The sequence below is a fragment of the Urocampus carinirostris genome, chromosome 3, assembly GCF_059441175.1.
Source record: "Urocampus carinirostris isolate Australia breed hairy pipefish chromosome 3, RoL_Ucar_1.0, whole genome shotgun sequence".
Taxonomy (NCBI): Eukaryota; Metazoa; Chordata; class Actinopteri; order Syngnathiformes; family Syngnathidae; genus Urocampus; species Urocampus carinirostris.
In genome coordinates this window covers 826219-847865 of record NC_142351.1, presented here as the reverse complement: position 1 = coordinate 847865, position 21647 = coordinate 826219, and the positions used below count along the sequence as shown (strand labels likewise).

The following is a 21647-nucleotide window of genomic DNA, read 5'->3' as shown; positions in this document are numbered from 1 at the left end:
TAACGTGATTTCAGACTCTTTCATGGCCATAATAACAACCCATTACCCTATGGCTTTCAATTATATTTATTTGGTTCAAAATCTAAGTTGGTGGTTACCGATTCGGTCAGTAGGCGGTGCTCTCGGTTTCCGACACAAATTCGTTTGAAATAGCCCGCGTCTAGCATTTATCATGAAGGATGCCACTTTAAATACAACTTTAAATGATCGATTTTGGAGTTTGATATGGATAGTGATCAGTTCAGAAGAAAAATAACATCGACCCAAAAATAATGCAGACAGTTTGATTTTATTAAACAATGTTTCATTCACAGGACAAAGAAAATGGAATCAAACGAAAGAATAAAGCACATTGTTGACACAAGCACTCAATGTGAGCAAGGAGGAAGGTGGAAGAAATGATGCAACAGGTCGACAGTACCTATCAATGAACCCGGATTGAATATAATAGACTCATTTCAATAATCAGGGACTGTTTTCATAGCGTGCCAACATGGGATATTTGCCCATACCACCAAAGACAGGTTGTTGCACTCACCATTCTTGTGTATTTTTGAGAACAAAAAAGTCCCTCGGGGGAGGAGTGTGTGAGAAGCAGCACATAGCCAACCAGGAAGATGAAGAAATAAAGCTTCCTATCTCTTTTGGCGGTGAACTTCACGGGGATTGTTCTCATCCGGACGACAGGGACGGAGAGAACCACAAGCTCTCCAAGCTTTGGGGCTCTGGTGATAACGGGCCCCAACCCTTGGGATCTAGGTTGGCCATCTTGTTGTTATGATAATTATAATTATTGATAAAAGGCAAAATTTTATGGGGACAAGAGATAAAATAGATCATCTATCAAGAAACATGACACATATGCAGATCATGAATCTTTTGAATCCATATGAAGACTTTGGGGTCACAAATCTTTATGATACAAGTGGAGAGTCTGCTCACTTCCTGTTAATGAATGTGGCTTTTTTGACGTGGTAGCAGTCAGTGGTTGAAAAAAGGTGAGGGCAAATGGTTTTGTGGCCGTTATATTCCAATAGACGACCTGTATGATACTTAGCCAATTGAATGTTTTACAACTCTTAATGAATTTTTGACCACAAACTGAGCAGGCAAAAGTCTTCTCGCCAGTGAGGGTTCTTGTGTGTAATTTCTAGTGTCCAATAATAGTCTGAAAAATAGTCTGTGTAATAAAGTGTAATAACCTGTGAAGCCCTTTGAGACACTTTGTGATTAAGGGCATCACAAATAAAAATGACTTGACAATATAGATATTTTGTTTTTCACCACAATGTCAACAGGTCAAAGGCTTCTCGCCATTGTGGGTTCTAGTGTGTAACTTCATATTTCCATTTTGGGTTAATTTTTTTTACCACAAATTGAGCAAGAAAAAGGCTTTTCCCCAGTGTGGGTTGTAGTGTGTATTTTTAAGTTCCCACTTTCGGTGAATCTTTGACCACAAACGGAGCAGGAAAAAGGCTTCTCGGCAGTGTGGACTAGTTGGTGTATTTTCAAGTGTCCATTTTGGGTGAATTTTTGACCGCGAACTGAACAAGAAAAAGGCTTCTCCCCAGTGTGCGTTCTAAGGTGTATTTTAACTTCCCACTCTCAATGAATCTTTTACCAGACTGAGCAGGAAAAAGGCTTTTCGCCAGTGTGGGTTCTGGAGTGTAATTTTAAGCTCCGACTTTCGGTGAATCTTTTACCACAAACTGAGCAAGAAAAAGGCTTCTCGCCAGTGTGGGTTCTAATGTGTTTCTTTAAGCTTCCACTTTTAGTGAATCTTTGACTGCAAACTGAGCAGGAAAAAGGCTTAACACCAGTGTGGGTTCTGATATGATTTGTTAAACTCCCATTATCTGTGTATCTTTTACCACAAATTGGCGCGGAGGGGAGGTCGGCATTCTGTACCTGTTAAATTCTATTCTATCAATTCTAAATTCTAAAGCATATGTGATGCTGGCCAATAGAAGGCTCCGACAGCCACGTCATGCGAAAGGCTTCTCTCCAGTGTGGGTTCTAATATGTCGCTTTAAGTTTCCACTCACGGTAAAAGTCTGACCGCAAACTGAGCAGGCGAAAGGCTTCTCGCCTGTGTGGGTTAATTTGTGTAATTTTAAGCTCTCATTCCGTGTGAATGTTCGGCCGCACACTGAACAAGAAAAAGGCTTCTCCCCAGTGTGGGTTCTGGTGTGCATTTTTAAGCTCCCGTTTGTAGTAAATTTTTTACCACAAATTGAGCAGGAAAAAGGCTTCTCGCCAGTGTGGGTTCTGGTGTGTATTTTTAAGCTCCCACTTTCGGTGAATCTTTGACCGCAGACTGAGCAGGAAAAAGGTTTCTCGCCAGTGTGGGTTCTGGTGTGTCTTTTTAAGTGTCCACTTAAAGTGAATCTTTGACCGCAGACTGAGCAGGAAAAACGCTCCTCGCCAGTGTGGATTAGTTGATGTGATTTCAATTGTGCATTTAGCGTGAATTTTTGACCGCAAACTGAACAAGAAAAAGGCTTCTCCCCAGTGTGGGTTAGTTGGTGTATTTTCAAGTGTGCATTTTGGGTGAAACTTTTATCACAAATTGAGCAAGAAAAAGGCTTTTCGCCAGTGTGGGTTCTAGTGTGTCTTTTTAAGTGCCCACTCCGGGTGAATCTTTGACCGCAAACTGAACAAGCAAAAGGCTTCTCCCCAGTGTGCGTTCTAAGGTGTATTTTTAACTTCCCACTCTCAATGAATATTTTACCACAGACTGAGCAGAAAAAAGGCTTTTTGCCAGTGTGGGTTCTGGAGTGTATTTTTAAGCTCCGACTTTCGGTGAATCTTTTACCACAAACTGAGCAAGAAAAAGGCTTCTCGCCAGTGTGGGTTCTAATGTGTTTCTTTAAGCTTCCACTTTTAGTGAATCTTTGACCACAAACTGTGCAGGAAAAAGGCTTCTCCCCAGTGTGGAATAGTCTGTGCTTTTTTAAGCTCTCATTTCTAGAGAATCTTTTACCACAAATTGAGCATGCGAAAGGCTTCTCTCCAGTGTGGGTTCTAATATGTCGCTTTAATTTTCCACTCACGGTAAAAGTCTGACCGCAAACTGAGCAGGCGAAAGGCTTCTCGCCTGTGTGGGTTAATTGGTGTAATTTTAAGCTCTCATTCCGTGTGAATGTACGGCCGCACACTGAACAAGAAAAAGTCGTCTCCCCAGTGTGGATTCTGGTGTGCCTTTTTAAGGACCCATTTTGGATGAATTTTTTACCACAAATTGAGCAGGAAAAAGGCTTCTCGCCAGTGTGGGTTCTAATGTGTTTTTTTAAGCTCCCACTTTCGGTGAATCTTTGACCGCAGACTGAGCAGGAAAAAGGCTTCTCACCAGTGTGGGTTCTGGTGTGTATTTTTAAGTGTTCGTTTAAAGTGAAACTTTGACTGCAGACTGAGCAGGAAAAAGGCTTCTCGCCAGTGTGGGTTCTGGTGTGTATTTTTAAGCTGGCACTATTGGTGAATCTTTGACCGCAGACTGAGCAGGAAAAAGGCTTCTCGCCAGTGTGGGTTCTGGTGTGTATTTTTAAGCTGGCACTATTGGTGAATCTTTTACCGCAAACGGAGCAGGAAAAAGGCTTCTCGCCAGTGTGGGTTAATGTGTGTCTTTTTAAGTTCTCATTTGTAGTGAATCTTTGACCGCAAGTTGAGCAAGAAAAAGGCTTCTCACCGGTGTGGGTTTTTGTGTGTGACTTCAAGTTTCCTTTGTAGGAGAATTGTTTTCCACAAATTGAGCAGGAAAAAGGCTTCTCGCCAGCATGGAATTTCATATGCAACTTCAGATAGGACTTGCGTCGAAACGTTTTCCCACACTGGGAACATGTGTTACCATCTTCAGCGTTAGCGGAGCGGGACGTGTCGTCATCTTCCGTTTCCACGTGTTGACGGGAGCTGATGCTTAGAGACTCCTGCCGACCGTTATCTTCAGGTTGACCTTGATCTTCAGGTTGACCTTGATCTTCGGCGGTTGAACGAAGTCCACTCACTCGCAAGACTGGAACATTGTCCTCTTCTTTAACGTGAACAGGCTCCCCATCCTCAGTCTCTCGCTTCACGTGATAAGGCTTCAGTTCCTCTTCCTCCTCAATTTTAACTGCAGGCAACTCTGGTTCCTGCCGCGCAGTAGCAAGATATTCTCGGCCGACGTCTGCAAGACACAAGTCACGTTTATTTGTATTGCCCTCAACTCGTTCAGTTTTCAGAAGCATTGTCCCCGAGTGCCAAAACGTAAGAAAAATTCTAAAGGCTTAGGCGCTGCTGAACAGTGAGTATTAGGCCTCTGGGAATGAAATCCCCACGAGATGCCAAGAGTGGCTTTGTTCAGATTGTTTGCTGCGTCCCATTCTTCCCACTTTCCCTCGCTATTTTTCCTCGTCACTTGGTTTTTCGCGTGCATGTGCAAGTGTAACGTGTCCCAATACTCTCAAGTCCGAGGGGGAAGTCCCCTTCGACCCCCAAAAGAACCACTTCGGATAAAAGGAGGTCAGGAGCCGACTTGGAACAAAGTAACTTCCCAGAAGTCGAATTCTCAATATCAACAAACATGGCGGGAAAGGAACCGCACAAATGTAAGTCCTTTTTCACAACTATGCATGTTTTTGAAACAAAATACATCGAGATGTCTTCGACATCAATGCAACGGAAAACCTTATCGTTGCCTCAAAACATGAACATTGCCAAATGGCGACTTTACACAGAGCACAAATCGACCAACTCTCGACGACTCTTGGCACTCCAAACCGCCAAGTACGTTAATTGTGCGGAAGATCACGGTTCAGCCCGTTTTTATCTTAAAGGAGTCGTGCCTTTACATCCACACGGACAAAACGCCGGTCGCTGAAGCGGCATAGTCACGATAACGTTATGGATATATGTCATTGCGCATGTTTACTGCGCACGATTCTGCGTGTCCCGTTTTCTTTACAATATGATGCTAACACGTGAGACCGAATCGATTCTTGACGCGGAGGGGAGGTCGGCATTCTGTACCTTTTAAATTCTATTCTATCGATTCTAAATTCTAAAGCATATGTGACGCTGGCCAATAGAAGGCTCCGACAGCCACGTCAGGTTTGCGCTTGTCGATTCACTATGAAATCGTTATGCGGGAGACATCAGATCATTTCCTGTCTCGCGTCGAGTCGCGTCGGCCTGTGAGTGAGCAACTTGTGTCTAATGCGGTCATGCGGGCTAATGTTTCAGAGACTGTGGAGCAAACCAAAGCCCTGATCACATTCAGGGCAGAAAATGATGAGCAGTTCACAGAGAAAATGTTCACCACAAAACAACTGTGAGAGTGAGGAGGCTAACCTGCAGGTCCGCAATCTTATTGTGACAATGCATTAACCCAACATTATGTCGAAGGACAGCTGTCGAAGCGATCGGCCGGGAGGTGAGCAACACGGGACATTTATCTATCCACCTTGGTCATATCCCTCAAGAGGCCGACAGCAAGACAAACACATACAATAACAGAAATTTAAAAAGGGGGGAAAATGGCAAAAAAAACTCACACAAAGAATTTCGGACCATGAACGACCCGGCACCCAAGTTGGTCATGCTTTCGTCTCTCCAGATGAAACGGGACACGACAAAGCGGCCACGTCTCCTCAGAGCACCCAAAACTTTGGCTTCCCCGATTCACTCCGTGCGATATCTCGCACTCCATTCCACCAACTGCAGCCGCATCACAACCCAAGTACCTAAAGCTTTCCACTTCTTCCAGCTCCTGTCCATACGACCTTATTTCTAACGCCATGCCCATTCCATCACGTGAACACTTGATCCACCTTACTCTTCCCAACTTTGACGCATCACTTACGCTTATCACATACGCTTCCAAACTTCCCAACCTTCTCAATGATTCCTCAGAATCAGCCACGAGCGCTGTGTCATCTGCAAACAGCATCTGACGTACCTGCTGCCACACTGCTATCCATCATCTTTATACCTCTGCCAAATACTCTCGCACTCACCTCTCTCACCACGCCATCCATGTACACATTAAACAGCCATGGTGACATCACAAACCCCTGTCTCACACCAGTCAACACAGGGAACCACTCACTTGTCTCACTCCCTACTCTTACACATGCTCTGCTGTTCATATAAAAACTCTTCAATGCTTCCAACAACTTTCCACCTACTCCATACATTACCATCACTTGCCACAACGCCTCTCCATCAACTCTGTCCTACGCCTTTTCCAAGTCCATGAAAGCCAAATAAACATTCTTACCTTTTGCAAAATATCTCTCACACGCCCGTCGTACTGCAAACACCTGATCCACACATCCTCTTCCTTTCCTGAAACCACTCTGCTCCTCCATCACCACCTCATTCGTTCTTTCTCTCGCTCTCTTAATCAAGACTCTTCCATACAGCTTACCCGGCACAGACAACAAACCGATACCTCTCGAATTGTAACATTCATACTTATCACCTTTGCCCTTATAAAATGGCACCACACATGCACTCCACCAATCAACAGGCACCACACCACTTAAAAAGCATACATTCAACAAGCCTACTGACCAGTCAATCATGTCCGTGCCACCTTTCTTCAAGCATTCAGCAGTACAGCCATCCAACCCAGGTGCCTTCCCCCCCTTTCATTTCTTTCACTGCCTCTTGCACCTCCCATGTTGACAGGCTTCACATTTCAATCACCCAACACGGGCATTCTCTCCATACCGTCTATCGCCTGGACTCTCACTTCTCTCCCGTCCTCCACATTGAGCAACTCCTCAAAATACTCATCCCGTCCTGACTGCCAACCAGCAATCTACCATCCTTATCTTTCACTTTCTCTTCCTTTCCACACTCATCGTTTCTTACTCTTTTCACTTCTTTCCAGAACACTTTTCTCCTTTGCTCAAAGTTCACTCCTATCTTTCGACACCATTCATCATTTGCTTTCCTTTTCGCTGCTTCCACTGCCGCTTTTACCAACCTTTTCTTCACTTCACGGCACTCTTATCTTGCAGCCACTCCTCAAAGGTCAAACGTCTCTTCTATGTCACAGGCCCCGATACCTCATCATTCCGCCATTCACTTCCTTTCCTAACACCTCGAACAACTTTTCTCATTCCGCACACTTCTTTCGCACTTATCAGATTCAGATCTACTTTATTGTCATTCTAGTACACGTGTATACAGAACGAAATGTCGATGCATCTGACCCCCACAGTTTCCTTGAATGTACAGATATAAATAATGTTGTATTGTATTTTGGCTACGTATAGTATTTTACCATAGTGCCGATAGTGCAAGAAGAGTAGCTAACCAGATGTGCAAAATGGGCAGTCAGGTTAACAAGTCAGGTACACAGTAACATTAACACTGTAACAATAACGCTGTAATTACAATAGTGCAGAGAGCAATGTGCAAGGAGTGGCAAGCTATATAAAAAAAAACTGCCAGTAGTGCAAAAGTCAGATTAGCAGCCGTTCAGATTTAAGTTAACTATATGTTAGATTGACCATTTAACAGTCTAATGGCCAGGGGGACTAGACTATTGCGGAGCCTGGTGGTCCTGCACCGCACACTGCAGTACCTCTTCCCAGAGGCTAGCAGAGTGAACAGTCCATGATGGGGGTGAGAGGGGTCCCCGGAAATGTTTTTAGCATGGGATAGGCAGTGCTTCTGGCCAATGTCCTGAATGGAGGGAAGTGTAGTCCCGATTATTTTCTCTGCTGTCCTCGTTACCCTCCTCACACTACCCCAGTCGGTAGCGCTGCAGCCTCCACACCACACAGAGATACAGCTGGTCAGGATACTCTCTATGGTGCCCCTGTAGAATGTAATGAGGGAGGGTGGGGGCAGGTGGGCTCTCCTCATCCTCCGCAGGAAGTACAGGCGCTGCTGTGCCCTCTTAACCAGTGATGCAGTGTTTACGGACCAGGTGAGTTTGTTTGTAATGTGCACCCCTAGGAACTTGATACTGCTGACAACCTCCACAGCCTTGTTGTTGATGCAAAGTGGGGCATGGTTGGGCTGGTTTTTCCTAAAGTCGACAATGATCTCTTTAGTTTTGTCGACATTCAGGACCAGGCTGTTGTCCCTGCACCAGCCCACCAACTGCTCCACCTCCTCTCTGTAGGCTAGGTCGTTGTCATCCCTGATGAGGCCCACCACTGTTGTGTCGTCAGCATACTTCACGATGTGGTTTGTGGCGGACCTAGGGACGCAGTCGTGTGTCATCAAGGTGAACAGCAAGGGGCTTAGAACGCAGCCTTGGGGGGAGCCCGTGCTGAGGTAGATGACATCTGAACTGTTCTGACCTATCCGCACTGATTGGGGTCTGTCACAGAGGAAGTCCAGCAGCCAGTTCCGCAGGGGGGTGTTGAAACCCAGGAGTCTCATCTTGTCTACCAGATGTTGTGGGATGATGGTGTTGAATGCTGAACTGAAGTCCAGGAACAGCATCCGCACATGGGTGTTCTTCTCCTCTAGATGTGTCAGGCTCAGGTGAAGCGCAGCTCGTCCTCAAACAAAAGTATGAGGTTACGTTTAAGCATTTAGATATCGCTGTGTCTTAAGTCGAGATTGGAACATTTCCTGTCACGAGGTGTCGGACAGTCCCAAACGCAGGGCACAAGGGATGTGGTAAGACCTGACTTGAGAGATGTTTATCTAAACAGCAACAACAAAAGACTGTACTGGCGAGAAGGGGGTGTGGGACTTGGGTAGTAGAGATCTTGAGAGGGAAACTTGAGAGGACATCTTTGGGTGACGAGAATCTTGAAAATAAGTTACCTAGTAATATCCTTAAAGAAGACTGTTGACGTTTTGGGACAAGGAGGGAAAACCTGAGAGGGAGACCTGGGGGAGTTCTTGGGGAGGAGGGAAAAGTAGACTTTGGAATACCCTTAAGAGGATGTTTGAGATTCGTGGAAAGTCTTGAAGTGGAGAAACGTGAAGGGAATTGAAAAGAGGAAGTCGTGGGAGGCAAAGCTTGATGTTTTGGTGAGTCAAAGTCAACGGGAATAGAAACAGTTCAGCAAAATGAGGTGGAAGCCTGGGGTATTCATAGAAGAGGTGGCTGATTGTCTAATTGCAAGAAGAGGAGGGGGCTGGAACACGTGGTAAAGCTGACATGTTTTGGATATAAGAAGGACTGAAGGCACCAAACCCTGACATTTCCACATGGTTGTGTAAAATCCGCACAGCTGAAATTGCGATGCACTTTTGGTTTTAAGTCATGTTGGTATTTGTCATTTTTTTATTGTAAAGAAATCAAGGAACTATTTCAGTTTTTATGTGATTTCATACGAGTTGTTGCTAGACTTCATTTTATTTCCTGCACTTTTGGTTTTTAGTTTGAGTTAAAAATTCCAGGGGGCCATTGAAGTTTTCATGTTACTTTAAACGAGTCACTCGAGAGCCTAAATGTTTGCACTTTTAGTATTTGCTGGAGGTGAAAAATGAGTTATTTACAGTCAAAGGCTAAAAAACTGTATTTAAAACCACTATTCTTTCTTTCTTTTGAATAGTAGATTTTTTTGCTGGCCGGCAAAAGTTTGGGAAGCATTGTCACTGTAGGAGAAGCGAAAAAGACGGACCTGCCCCGAGCTGCTTGGAAATAGCGTCCGGTCGCCGACGTTCCCGCTCGGTCTCCTCTTTGGCTCCCAGAAGCTTCTCTTGAAAAGGTCCTTCCCCACTGGAGCACATTTTGAACGAAAAAACGCTCCAATTCGGGATTAAAAAGGACAAAACTTCGGAAAGGACCGCAAAGTGATACTTCTTTCGAGTTTACGTCGTTTGAAGTCGACTACAGGACTTTCTCGACATTTTCTTGTTCGGCAGCCATGACACCTTCACATTCGAAACCCCGCCGCAATGGATTGTGGGACACAAATACAAACATGACTAGATATGTCGGCGTGCTGTAGCAGCCCGCTAACTCGCGTGCCTACGTGGCGGCCATCTTGGTCAGGGCAACGTCGCGCAATGGATGTACATTGAAAATAAATCACAACCTCATCTCTTTAGCTGCACCGCTTATCCTCAGTAGGGTCACGGGGGTGCTGGAGCCCATCCCATTGGTTGCCAGCCAATCGAGGGGCACACAGGGACAGACAACTAACCTGCTCATTTTAAAACTGATTTTAACTTTTTGTAACATTTTGTTATCAACGTCAACACTTGCTCTTATTCCGGAAAATTTACTTGAAAAATATTGAAAAACTAAAAAAAATGCTTTTAAAAAAAAACATTTACAAACCATTATAGAAGTTAAAATTTAACACTGTGTAACAGGTATCATAATAACTTTTGTTTTGTTGAAATTCCAGCTGAAATATGTTTGTATAGTTTGTGTGTAAATGTCCTGCAATGACGAGTCCAACAGCGCCACCTGCTGGTATGGTTTAAGGTTAAGTTTAGTCTCTGATTTTATGAGGGGAAACAGGACATTGTTAGCAATCTCCAGCGCGCTGCCAACGGTGAGCCATGATCTTTTTGGTGTTCAGCAAAAAATAAGTTTACTAACAACATTAAAAGCACAACTAACGAATGTCGCAACTTACACAGTAATGTAATCGATGTTGTCAAGCTGTTTGGATTCATTTTCGTTTTGTTTCTGTCGCCATTTATGTTAGTTTTGCCATACGTTGTACTAAAATGCTAATTTCCTTCATAGTGGTTGAAAACCAGTGGAGGTGCTAACCACATGGTGTGTCACACAGTGTTCATTTCACCTCTGAAAAGTGATGGGTCCCGGGGACTCAAATACTCAAAAATCTATGGGTCCCAACAGAGAACTATGGGTCCCTGAAATTTAGTCTTATCCAGGTTGAAATTGTAAATCGGTGACAAATATATAAATAAATATATAAATTTATATATTCATTCAGTTCTAATCATCACAGTTAACCGATAACACAAATCAGTTATCACTTCAGATTTTTCAGTTCACGATATTGTACATTATACAAAATAATATTGCTGAAATATTAATCTATATTTCTATTCAGTTTGAATCATCAGATTCAGATTCAGATTCAGATCTACTTTATTGTCATTCTAGTACACGTGTATACAGAACGAAATGTCGATGCATCTGACCCCCACAGTTTCCTTGAATGTACAGATATAAATAAAGTTGTATTGTAATTGGCTACGTATAGTATTTTACCATAGTGCCGATAGTGCAAGAAGAGTAGCTAACCAGATGTGCAAAATGGGCAGCCAGGTTAACAAGTCAGGTACACAGTAACATTAACACTGTAACAATAACGCTGTAATTACCATAGTGCAGAGAGCAATGTGCAATGAGTGGCAAGCTATAAAAAACTGCCAGTAGTGCAAAAAGACAGATTAGCAGCCGTTTAGATTTAAGTTAACTATATGTTAGATTGACCATTTAACAGTCTAATGGCCAGGGGGACTAGACTATTGCGGAGCCTGGTGGTCCTGCACCGCACACTGCAGAACCTCTTCCCAGAGGCTAGCAGAGTGAACAGTCCATGATGGGGGTGAGAGGGGTCCCCGGTAATGTTCTTAGCATGGGATAGGCAGCGCTTCTGGCCAATGTCCTGAATGGAGGGAAGTGTAGTCCCGATTATTTTCTCTGCTGTCCTCGTTACCCTCCTCACACTACCCCAGTCGGTAGCGCTGCAGCCTCCACACCACACAGAGATACAGCTGGTCAGGATACTCTCTATGGTGCCCCTGTAGAATGTGATGAGGGAGGGTGGGGGCAGGTGGGCTCTCCTCATACTCCGCAGGAAGTACAGGCGCTGCTGTGCCCTCTTAACCAGTGATGTAGTGTTCACGGACCAGGTGAGTTTGTTTGTAATGTGCACCCCTAGGAACTTGATACTGCTGACAACCTCCACAGCCTTGTTGTTGATGCAAAGTGGGGCATGGTTGGGCTGGTTTTTCCTAAAGTCGACAATGATCTCTTTAGTTTTGTCAACATTCAGGACCAGGCTGTTGTCCCTGCACCAGCCCACCAACTGCTCCACCTCCTCTCTGTAGGCCAGGTCGTTGTCATCCCTGATGAGGCCCACCACTGTTGTGTCGTCAGCATACTTCACGATGTCGTTTGTGGCGGACCTAGGGACGCAGTCGTGTGTCATCAAGGTGAACAGCAAGGGGCTTAGGACGCAGCCTTGGGGGGAGCCCGTGCTGAGGTAGATGACATCTGAACTGTTCTGACCTATCCGCAACACTGCTTCTTTAAATCACTTCCATTCCATTTCCACATTCTCCACTTCCCTTCTACTACTCCGTTCATACTCTTCCCCTATCCTCTGACACTCTCTTTCCTTTTCTGCATTATTCAACTCTGACATTTTCACCTCTTCCCTCACACTCGAGTTATAAGCTCATCAGATCACTTGTATCGGAGAACAGACGGGATCAAAATGGCGTTATCACGAGGCCGCACGTGCGGTTCTCGACGGTAGGCCATCCGTTGACCCACCAGTATTGGTGGCGTCATTCATCCCATCTGAACCCGTAGAACCACCAATGGCAAGTTGAGAGGAGCAGGAACTGAACCCACCAGCACCTTATTGTTTTTGGACGATACACCGGCATGACGTAATTATTCTTGTTTTTTCTACCCAACCTAAAGACCAACGTAGAACGTCCCGTGGAAGAGCGAGCGGCCATTACACCATCCACACCGCCGGGCACGTCGTCGGCATCTCCCGATCCGGCGCCAAACCCCAAATTGTCGTGATTACCTAACCGGAGTCACCTGAGGTAATCAGCTGGTGTGCTGGAACGCGATCTCTTGATTGGTGGAAGTCTACTACATAAGCTGTCAGCGTCCAGAGATGGACGTTCGAGTGTCTTCCTCATTTCCTGAGTTAACCTCCAACATTCAAGGTACCACAAGTCCATGTATATTCCAAGTCTGATTCTCGTTGCCTGACCCCTGTCTGTTAAAAGTTTACGATCTACTCTTCCGTCCCGGCCACCGACTTACCTGCTACGTTTCGCCACGCGTTATCACCACGGAGTTGCCATATCGTCCCAAGAGGCTTTCCACTGCCAAGGCTCGACGTCCCAAGCCTGCTCCACCGAATCTTGTCACAATAAAGCCTTTGACTGACGCTATTGGATCCGAGTCCTTGTTCTGTTCCTTGACAGAACACTCGAACCAAAGCATGGATCCAGCGACAGTTCGTCCCACCTCTGAGAGATGCGGAAATGCCGAACAGGAATCCGCGCTACAGCGCCTACAACACACCGAAGGCGCAATACAACAAATCGTCCACGACGTATCCACACTAGTCCGGCAAGTACAACGTCACCAAGATTTTTTTGAACAGTACGAAGCTTCCCCGGCAACACGAGCACGAGATCCAGTTCCGCCCCTTTCTGATCAGGTCGGCAGTGTTGAACCACGAGTAGGTTCGCCAGAGAGATTCAGTGGAGAGCCCGCCCAGATCCGCCCCTTTCTTATAAATTGCCGACTAATTTTTGATCTACAACCGCGAGCCTTTGTGAACGAAAAGGCGAAGGTGGCTTTTGTGATAAATCATCTGACTGGCAGAGCCCGCCTGTGGGGAACGGCAGAATACGAACGAGGGGCGACAGCATGCACCTCTTTTAATTTGCTTAGCCAGGAAATGATTAAAGTTTTTGATTCTGGAGCCTCATCAGTCGATGCTGCTCGTTCAATCTTGAACATTCGCCAGGGGAGACGCTCCATTGCCGACTATGCCATTGACTTTCGCACACTAGCAGCCCAGAGTCACTGGAACGAAGAGGCGCTGGTCGACGCCTACCTCCATAGCTTGTCCGGTTATATCAAAGACGAATTGGTTTCCCACGCTCCTCCGGTAACTCTTGACAATGCTATCGAACTGACCGCCCGGATCGACCGTAGGGTTCAGGCAAGACGCAGAGAGAGAGAAGATCCCAGACAACCCATCACCCGGCAAAGTCAAGACATTAGTAAGATACCGAACCCCCCAACCAATTCTACCGCACCTCATGAGATGATGGAGGTGGACCGCACCTTTCTCTCCGTCGAAGAACGCCAGCGAAGGCGTACCGAACGGCTATGTTATTACTGCGGCGGCCAGGGACATAGGGTGGTCAATTGCCCGTTAAAAGCCAACGCTCGTCGGATATAGGGGACATCCGATTGAGCTCAGCTTTATTATCGTCCCCCAAGACTGATAGACCTGTTCTCCGGGCAAATCTCATTATTTCCGGTACATCTCAACCCTTCCATGCCCTCATCGATTCTGGCGCCGAAACAAATATCCTGGATTTGTCACTCGCACACAAGATGGGGATACCTGTTGAAACCCTTCCTAACCCGGTATCAGCTCGGGCTTTGGATGGCCACCTATTAGGCACCGTATCTCAAATAACGGAACCCATTGAACTACAGTTGTCTGGAAATCACAGAGAGAAGATCCGATTTCACTTACTTCACTCCCCTAACCAACCCCTTGTCCTGGGTCATCCTTGGTTGGTGCAACACAACCCCCATTTCGACTGGCGCACTGGGTCGATACTTGAATGGGGCATGGACTGTCACCAAACCTGTCTGCAAGCCGCTCCTTACCCAAATCATCCTGTTTCCACGAGGGCTCCACCCAATCTGTCCAAGGTCCCAGCCTGTTACCACCACCTACGGGAGGTCTTCAGTAAAGCTAAGGCCTCTTCCTTGCCCCCTCATAGACCTTATGACTGCGCAATTGATCTCCTGCCGGGGTCTGCTCCTCCTCGGGGCCGCCTCTACTCCTTGTCCATTCCCGAGAGGAGGGCCATGGAGGAGTACATTTCCGATGCCTTGGCGGCTGGTATCATTCGACCCTCCTCTTCTCCTGCTGGGGCGGGGTTCTTCTTTGTGGGAAAAAAGGACGGGTCACTCCGGCCCTGTATAGATTATCGGGGCCTTAATGAAATCACGGTTAAAAATCGCTATCCCTTGCCTCTGCTTGCCTCTGCATTTGAGCTTCTACAGGGGGCCACGGTCTTCACTAAACTTGATCTGCGCAACGCCTACCACTTAGTCCGAATCCGGGAGGGTGATGAATGGAAGACGGCATTCAACACACCCAACGGTCACTACGAGTATCTGGTAATGCCGTTCGGATTAACCAATGCTCCAGCTGTTTTCCAATCTTTGGTAAATGACATTTTACGAGATGTGCTTAATCGTTTTGTTTTTGTGTATCTGGACGATATCTTGATTTTCTCAAAGTCCCTCGATGAACACCGAAAACATGTCCAGCTGGTTCTCCGTCGTCTCCTAGAGAACTCTTTATTTGTTAAGGCAGAGAAGTGCGAGTTTCACGCCAAGACAGTCTCGTTCCTGGGCTACATCGTGGCGGAGGGGACCCTTCAGATGGATCCTGCCAAGGTATCAGCAGTCACCTCTTGGCCTGTCCCTGAGTCTCGGAAAAAACTCCAACAATTCCTTGGTTTTGCCAATTTCTACCGGAGGTTCATCAGGAACTACAGTTCGGTGGCAGCTCCCCTCACGCTTCTTACCAGTCCTAGAGAGCCATTTCGGTGGTCTTCCGAGGCTAATGCAGCTTTCAACCGTCTAAAAACCCATTTCTCTACGGCCCCCATACTCCAGGTACCGGACCCTGCACGCCAACTGGTAGTGGAGGTGGACGCCTCAGATGTGGGAGTGGGTGCTGTCCTGTCCCAGCGGTCGGACAAGGACCAGAAGATGCACCCGTGCGCCTTCTTTTCCCGGCGGTTGTCCCCGGCCGAACGCAACTACGACGTGGGGGATCGTGAGTTGTTGGCCGTCAAGCTAGCCCTGGAGGAATGGCGGCATTGGTTGGAGGGGGTAACGGTGCCGTTCATAGTTTGGACTGACCACAAGAACTTAGAATATATTAGATCGGCCAAGCGGCTCAATCCTCGCCAGTCACGTTGGGCCCTGTTTTTCACCCGCTTTAACTTCACTCTGTCCTACAGACCCGGATCTCGGAATGTGAAACCCGACGCGCTGTCCCGACAATTCCAGAGTTCCAATGACACACCTCAGGGTCCCGCAACGGTCCTTCCAGCTTCCTGTATGGTGGCAGCAGTCTCCTGGGATATCGAGTCCCGAGTCAGAGAGGCGATACCCGATCAGGCGGGTCCCAGCTCCTGTCCCGAGGGTCGACTATTCGTCTCCGAACCCTTACGGTCCGAGGTCCTCCAATGGGGGCACAATTCTCACTTTTCTTGCCATCCGGGGTCGGCTCGGACTCACAGTTTCTTGTCCCGACGCTTCTGGTGGCCTACCATGGCCAAGGACGTTAGGGAATACGTCTCCGCCTGTCAAGTGTGCGCCCAGAACAAAACATCCCACCAACGTCCAGCCGGTCTGTTACATCCACTTCCGGTTCCCCGCCGCCCATGGTCCCACATCTCCTTGGACTTTGTGACGGGGTTACCAGTATCCGAGGGGATGACGACTGTACTAACTATCGTGGACCGGTTCAGTAAGATGGTCCATTTCGTGGCACTACCGAAGCTCCCCTCCGCCAAGGAAACTGCATTGATAGTCCAGCAGCATGTGTTCCGCCTCCATGGCATCCCTCTGGACATTGTTTCTGACCGTGGTCCCCAGTTCTCATCCGCGTTTTGGAAGGAGTTCTGTCGTCTGTTGGGTGCCTCTGTCAGCCTCTCATCAGGGTTCCACCCTCAATCCAATGGTCAGTCTGAACGAGTGAACCAAGATTTGGAAACGGCACTTCGCTGCATGGTCTCTAGTGAACCGTTGTCCTGGGCTCGGCAATTGGCATGGGTGGAATATGCTCACAATTCCTTGGTAAGCTCATCCACTGGAATGTCCCCCTTCCAGTGTGTGTATGGGTACCAACCCCCTATGTTCCCTAGTCAAGAAGAGGAAGTAAACTGCCCGTCAGCTACGGCGAATGCACGTCGCTGTCGGCGAACTTGGGCTCGTGCTCGGGCCACACTCCTTCGGGCAAGCAAGACTCATGCCGTTGGGGCTAACCGACGGAGGAGTCCTGCTCCGAAGTACCAGGTGGGCCAGAAGGTGTGGCTCGCATCAGCTGATCTTCCACTGAAGGTTGAGTCGAGGAAACTGGCTCCTCGGTATCTTGGCCCATTGCCTATAGTAAAAATTATCAACTCCTCAGCAGTCCGTCTCCGTCTACCAAGATCTATGAGAGTGCACCCCACGTTTCATGTTTCCCGAATCAAGCCCGTCAGCCAGAGTCCGTTGGCACCCATTCCACCTCCTCCCCCAGCTCCACGCTCCTTGGACGGGGAGCCTATCTATACAGTGCGCCGCCTGCTCCGCTCCCGACGCAGGGGTCGGGGCTTCCAGTACTTGGTCGATTGGGAGGGATATGGTCCGGAGGAGAGATCATGGATTCCCAGCAGGCAGATCCTGGACCGATCTCTTGTGGCAGAATTCCATCAACTGCATCCTGACCAACCAGCACCACGCCGTGGTCGTCGTCGTAGGTCCGACGCTGCTGCTCTTCCACCGGCAGACCCACCCGCTACCACCCCTTCAGATGCGGACGAAGGGGCCTCTATCCACTCGGAAGAATTCTGAGGGTTCATCGGACGACCTCTGGGCCCTCGATTTTTGGATTATTGGTGATGTATTTTGGGTTTTGGGGAATTATTTGTAACTGGCCTGTGATTTTTTTCCCTTGGATTACCGGTGTTGCCATGTGACGTGTTTGGATTTATTTTTATTTTTCCCTGGGGGACTTCTGGAGCCGTCCCTTGAGGGGGGGGTTCTGTCGTGATTACCTAACCGGAGTCACCTGAGGTAATCAGCTGGTGTGCTGGAACGCGATCTCTTGATTGGTGGAAGTCTACTACATAAGCTGTCAGCGTCCAGAGATGGACGTTCGAGTGTCTTCCTCATTTCCTGAGTTAACCTCCAACATTCAAGGTACCACAAGTCCATGTATATTCCAAGTCTGATTCTCGTTGCCTGACCCCTGTCTGTTAAAAGTTTACGATCTACTCTTCCGTCCCGGCCACCGACTTACCTGCTACGTTTCGCCACGCGTTATCACCACGGAGTTGCCATATCGTCCCAAGAGGCTTTCCACTGCCAAGGCTCGACGTCCCAAGCCTGCTCCACCGAATCTTGTCACAATAAAGCCTTTAACTGACGCTATTGGATCCGAGTCCTTGTTCTGTTCCTTGACACAAATCACCCAGAAAAAAAAAGAAAGCGCGATACAATCATTGACTTTTTTAAAGAGGAGTCTGCCAGAGTACAGAAAAGGAAACTGAGGCCAAAACCGAGCGGTTCCCGATCCTTTTTGGGAAGCTCGTGGACAAATTTCCACAACTGTGACATCTCTGCCATGTTTCCCTTTGTTTTATAAAAGGAAAATATTTGATTTCATTAAGAACACAAGAAAGTTCCAGTTTGTGATTTCCAGTTAGATGGAAGTATTGGTACATTTTTGTTACATTTTGTGACACATTATTAATTTACTCTTATGTATTCCGGCCCAATGTGAGTTTGTTTTCTGAGAGTAAACTATTTTTTAACCCAGAGTGATTTGTAGTTGTTTTCTGTCCAACAGTCACATAGTTCACACACAGTATCTCACATTATGAAATAAACCACCAAGGGGTTTAATGAATAGGGGCTGCACTTACAGAAACAATATACCAAATACACAAGTATGTACATGAACTTGTGTAGACCTCAGGACAAATAGTGACTGCAGCAGTAATAACTAATAAGGATCCGAAATAAAAGAGGAACGGAACTTTTTCAAGTTGATCCAACCATATGATGCGGGGCTTGCGCTTTGTTACATCAGTGAGGCTAGTCCATCTCTTCTGGCATTTCCATATGTTTCGTCGGGGTCAGAGAGTTCTGGAATTGGCAGCCGCAGGTCCAGATTGTCCTCGGATACATCCTGATCTGGGTCTTGGATGTCCCAGTTGTCATAATGCAGAAAAGCACAGAATGCAAAATGTGGGTCTGACTTCCAGAGCCTAAAACATGACTTTGGGCAATTTCTTCCACATTAACTGCGCGACCCGGTGGACAATTCTTTGTACGGTGGACCTGGGAACACTGAAGACCCGTGACACCACACGAAAGGACAGACCGTGGGCCAGCTAGTACACGTAGAACAAATACTGTTTAGTTGTGACGCCCTTAATCACCAAGAGTCTCAAAGGGCTGCACAAACCACAGACTATTATGACACCATCCCCTGATCTTAAACCGACACGAGGGCAAAAAATACACAGATATTGTCAACATATGTGATAGAAGTGTGTTTTAAGCTTAGATTGAAACAGTTCCACTGAGGTTACAGATCCGATCTCAGGGGGAAGAGCATTCCACAGCACCGGAGCTCAAACGGAGAACGCTCAGGACCTCCAGCCACGGAGCTGTTCCCTCTTCGGCAGCTCCTGCGGGGCCCACGTGGCCTTCTTGCTAAGCCTGTAGTCCTGGATGAGTTCTGACTCCACATCGAACCATAAGCACAGGATGGGAACATACCTGTCCAAGCTTATGGGACGGCCACTCTGGAACATAACAGATAAGATAAACAATTTAGACATAAATGTCGGCATAGAAAAGGAAAAGACAGCTTTTACTGTGACATATGCATCATGAAAACAATGTAGAAATGATCTTTTTTTTTTTAAATCTCTAAGGGCAACTCTTGAATTCAATGACTTGTGAACTAAGGTGTTTGGGTCGTACAGGGAAGGTTTGGTAACGATATGTCAGCTTAAGGGTCAGGTGGACTGTTCTTGTGTTTCTTTACTTTTCATCGTGTCACACTTTAAAGACCCCTACTATACCTGGTAAAATGGCGTTAAGATACTAATAAGTAGGTTGTCATTTACGTCTACACCAACATGTGAAGGTGGGTTGTACGTTAACCCTTACTGAAATTGACCGAACGGGTCCTTTTTTGAACGAGTGGACGTACCTTGTAAAGATGAAGCAGCGCTTCTTAGCGCCGAAGCCGTCTTCAGTTTAGCGCATTTCTCCTCCGTTGATCGGAGAGACGGAAAAGGTCGTGAGCTTCCGGGCAGCATTTTCAACGTCGCACGGACTCTCCGACTGCCTCGACGCAGGTTAAGACTCGAGTCGTTTAGGTGCGACGTGGGCCAATACGTCACTGAGATAAACAGCCGTTTAGTATTACCGCCATCGACTGGACCGGGGTGGGACCTCGCAAGTGCCGTCCCATTTCTTAGGCGACGATGTTCACCTGCACTTCTCTTATTGAGGGGACTTCCCTGTGGGAAGACCTCATGGAGGGTTCTCGGGGCCAAGTGGGAGGAATGGGACCGGACATTTTGTTTCCTTGTTTCCTGACGAGGACAGCAGAGAAAATCATGGGGACTTCTCTCCCCTCCATTCAGGACATTGGCCAGAAGCGCTGCCTATCCCGAGCCAAGAACATCACTAGGGACCCCTCTCACCCCCATCGTGGACTGTTCACTCTGCGAGCCTCTGGGAAGAGGTACTGCAGTGTGCGGTAGAGGACCACCAGGTTCCACAATAGTCTTGTCCCCCTGGCCATTAGACTGTTAAATGGTCAATCAAACACATAGTAAATCTAAACTGCTGCTAATCTGTACATCTGTTGGTTTTGTTTGACTTTTTGCACTACTGGCAGTTCTTTATAGCTAGCCACTCCTTGCACATCTGTTCTCCTCTGCACTATCGTACTACAGTGTTATCGTTACTGTTTACCTGACTGCCCATTTTGCACATCTGGTTAGCTGCTCCTCTTGCACTCTTTGCACTACTGTAAAATGCTATACATAGCCATAATTATTTAGTATATTATTAGTATTCAATACTCCAACTCAATACAACATTTTATTTATATCTGTACTTTCAAGGGAACTGTGTGGGTCAGATGTATCGACATTTCGTTCTGTATACACGTGTACTAGAATGACAATAAAGTAGATCTGAATCTGAATCTTAATCCACCGTATTATTCTGTATGGTAGTGTGTCGGCGCCAACCTCTACGTCAAGTACGCGCAGTGTGACATGATACAAGTACGGAGTGTTACGCTTCAAAGCGTCAGAAAAAAAAAACAAAAAAACAATCCTCTCTGTAGAGTATGCTACTACGACAATACATGTACTGCACCCCTTAATGAAGAAGTACAATTTAATGATCAAGCATTCAGGTTAAGAAATAATCAAATCATGATGAACTCAAGACACTTTGTTCCTGAAGAGTCAAAGACCTTAAGACCCATGAGCTCACTCGTGCATCGTTCCACAAAAGGTTTGAACACGACAGGCCGAAAACCTGCACCGTTGCGTTTGTTTTCATCGCGGCGGGTCACGTCGCCGTACGGATCGGATTTGGCTTCATCGTGCAGCCCTACTTACCGCCGTCACTCGGTATAAACCCTCAATACCGGATTTTCGCGCCCATAAAAGTCTCCGATTTTTTTTTCAAATTGTCGCTTTTGGAAGCAACGGAGGTAGACCGGCTCGGTGGCCTGAGGGTTGGGCGCCCGCTCCCCGGAACGGGAGGTCACAGGTCCAAGCATCATTACTCGAAACTTTTGGGGGTAATATCAGACGTTTTGGTGATCTTCCCCCCAAAATCATCCTCGACGACTTTCGGGCGCCTCTCGTTTGATTGCCGTCATCTAAAACCAACTTGGGAGACAGCGCCCTCAGGGTGTGAAAATACACAAGGT

At 46.9% G+C, this 21647-nt stretch overlaps 2 protein-coding genes across 2 annotated transcripts in view; both read right to left on the bottom strand.

The window, feature by feature from the left end:
• The window catches only part of LOC148368211 (uncharacterized), a 157539-nt gene that overhangs the window by 122585 nt on the left and 13307 nt on the right, over positions 1-21647 (bottom strand). The gene's annotated exons all lie outside the window — the stretch shown is intronic.
• The window catches only part of LOC148368209 (uncharacterized), a 44167-nt gene continuing 24283 nt past the window's right edge, over positions 1764-21647 (bottom strand). Inside the window, exon 2 of the mRNA XM_088330216.1 lies at positions 1764-4162. Within this exon, the coding sequence (XP_088186342.1) occupies positions 1986-3785 (1800 nt within the window). The 5' untranslated portion in view covers positions 3786-4162 and the 3' untranslated portion in view covers positions 1764-1985. The remainder of the gene's footprint in view (positions 4163-21647) is intronic.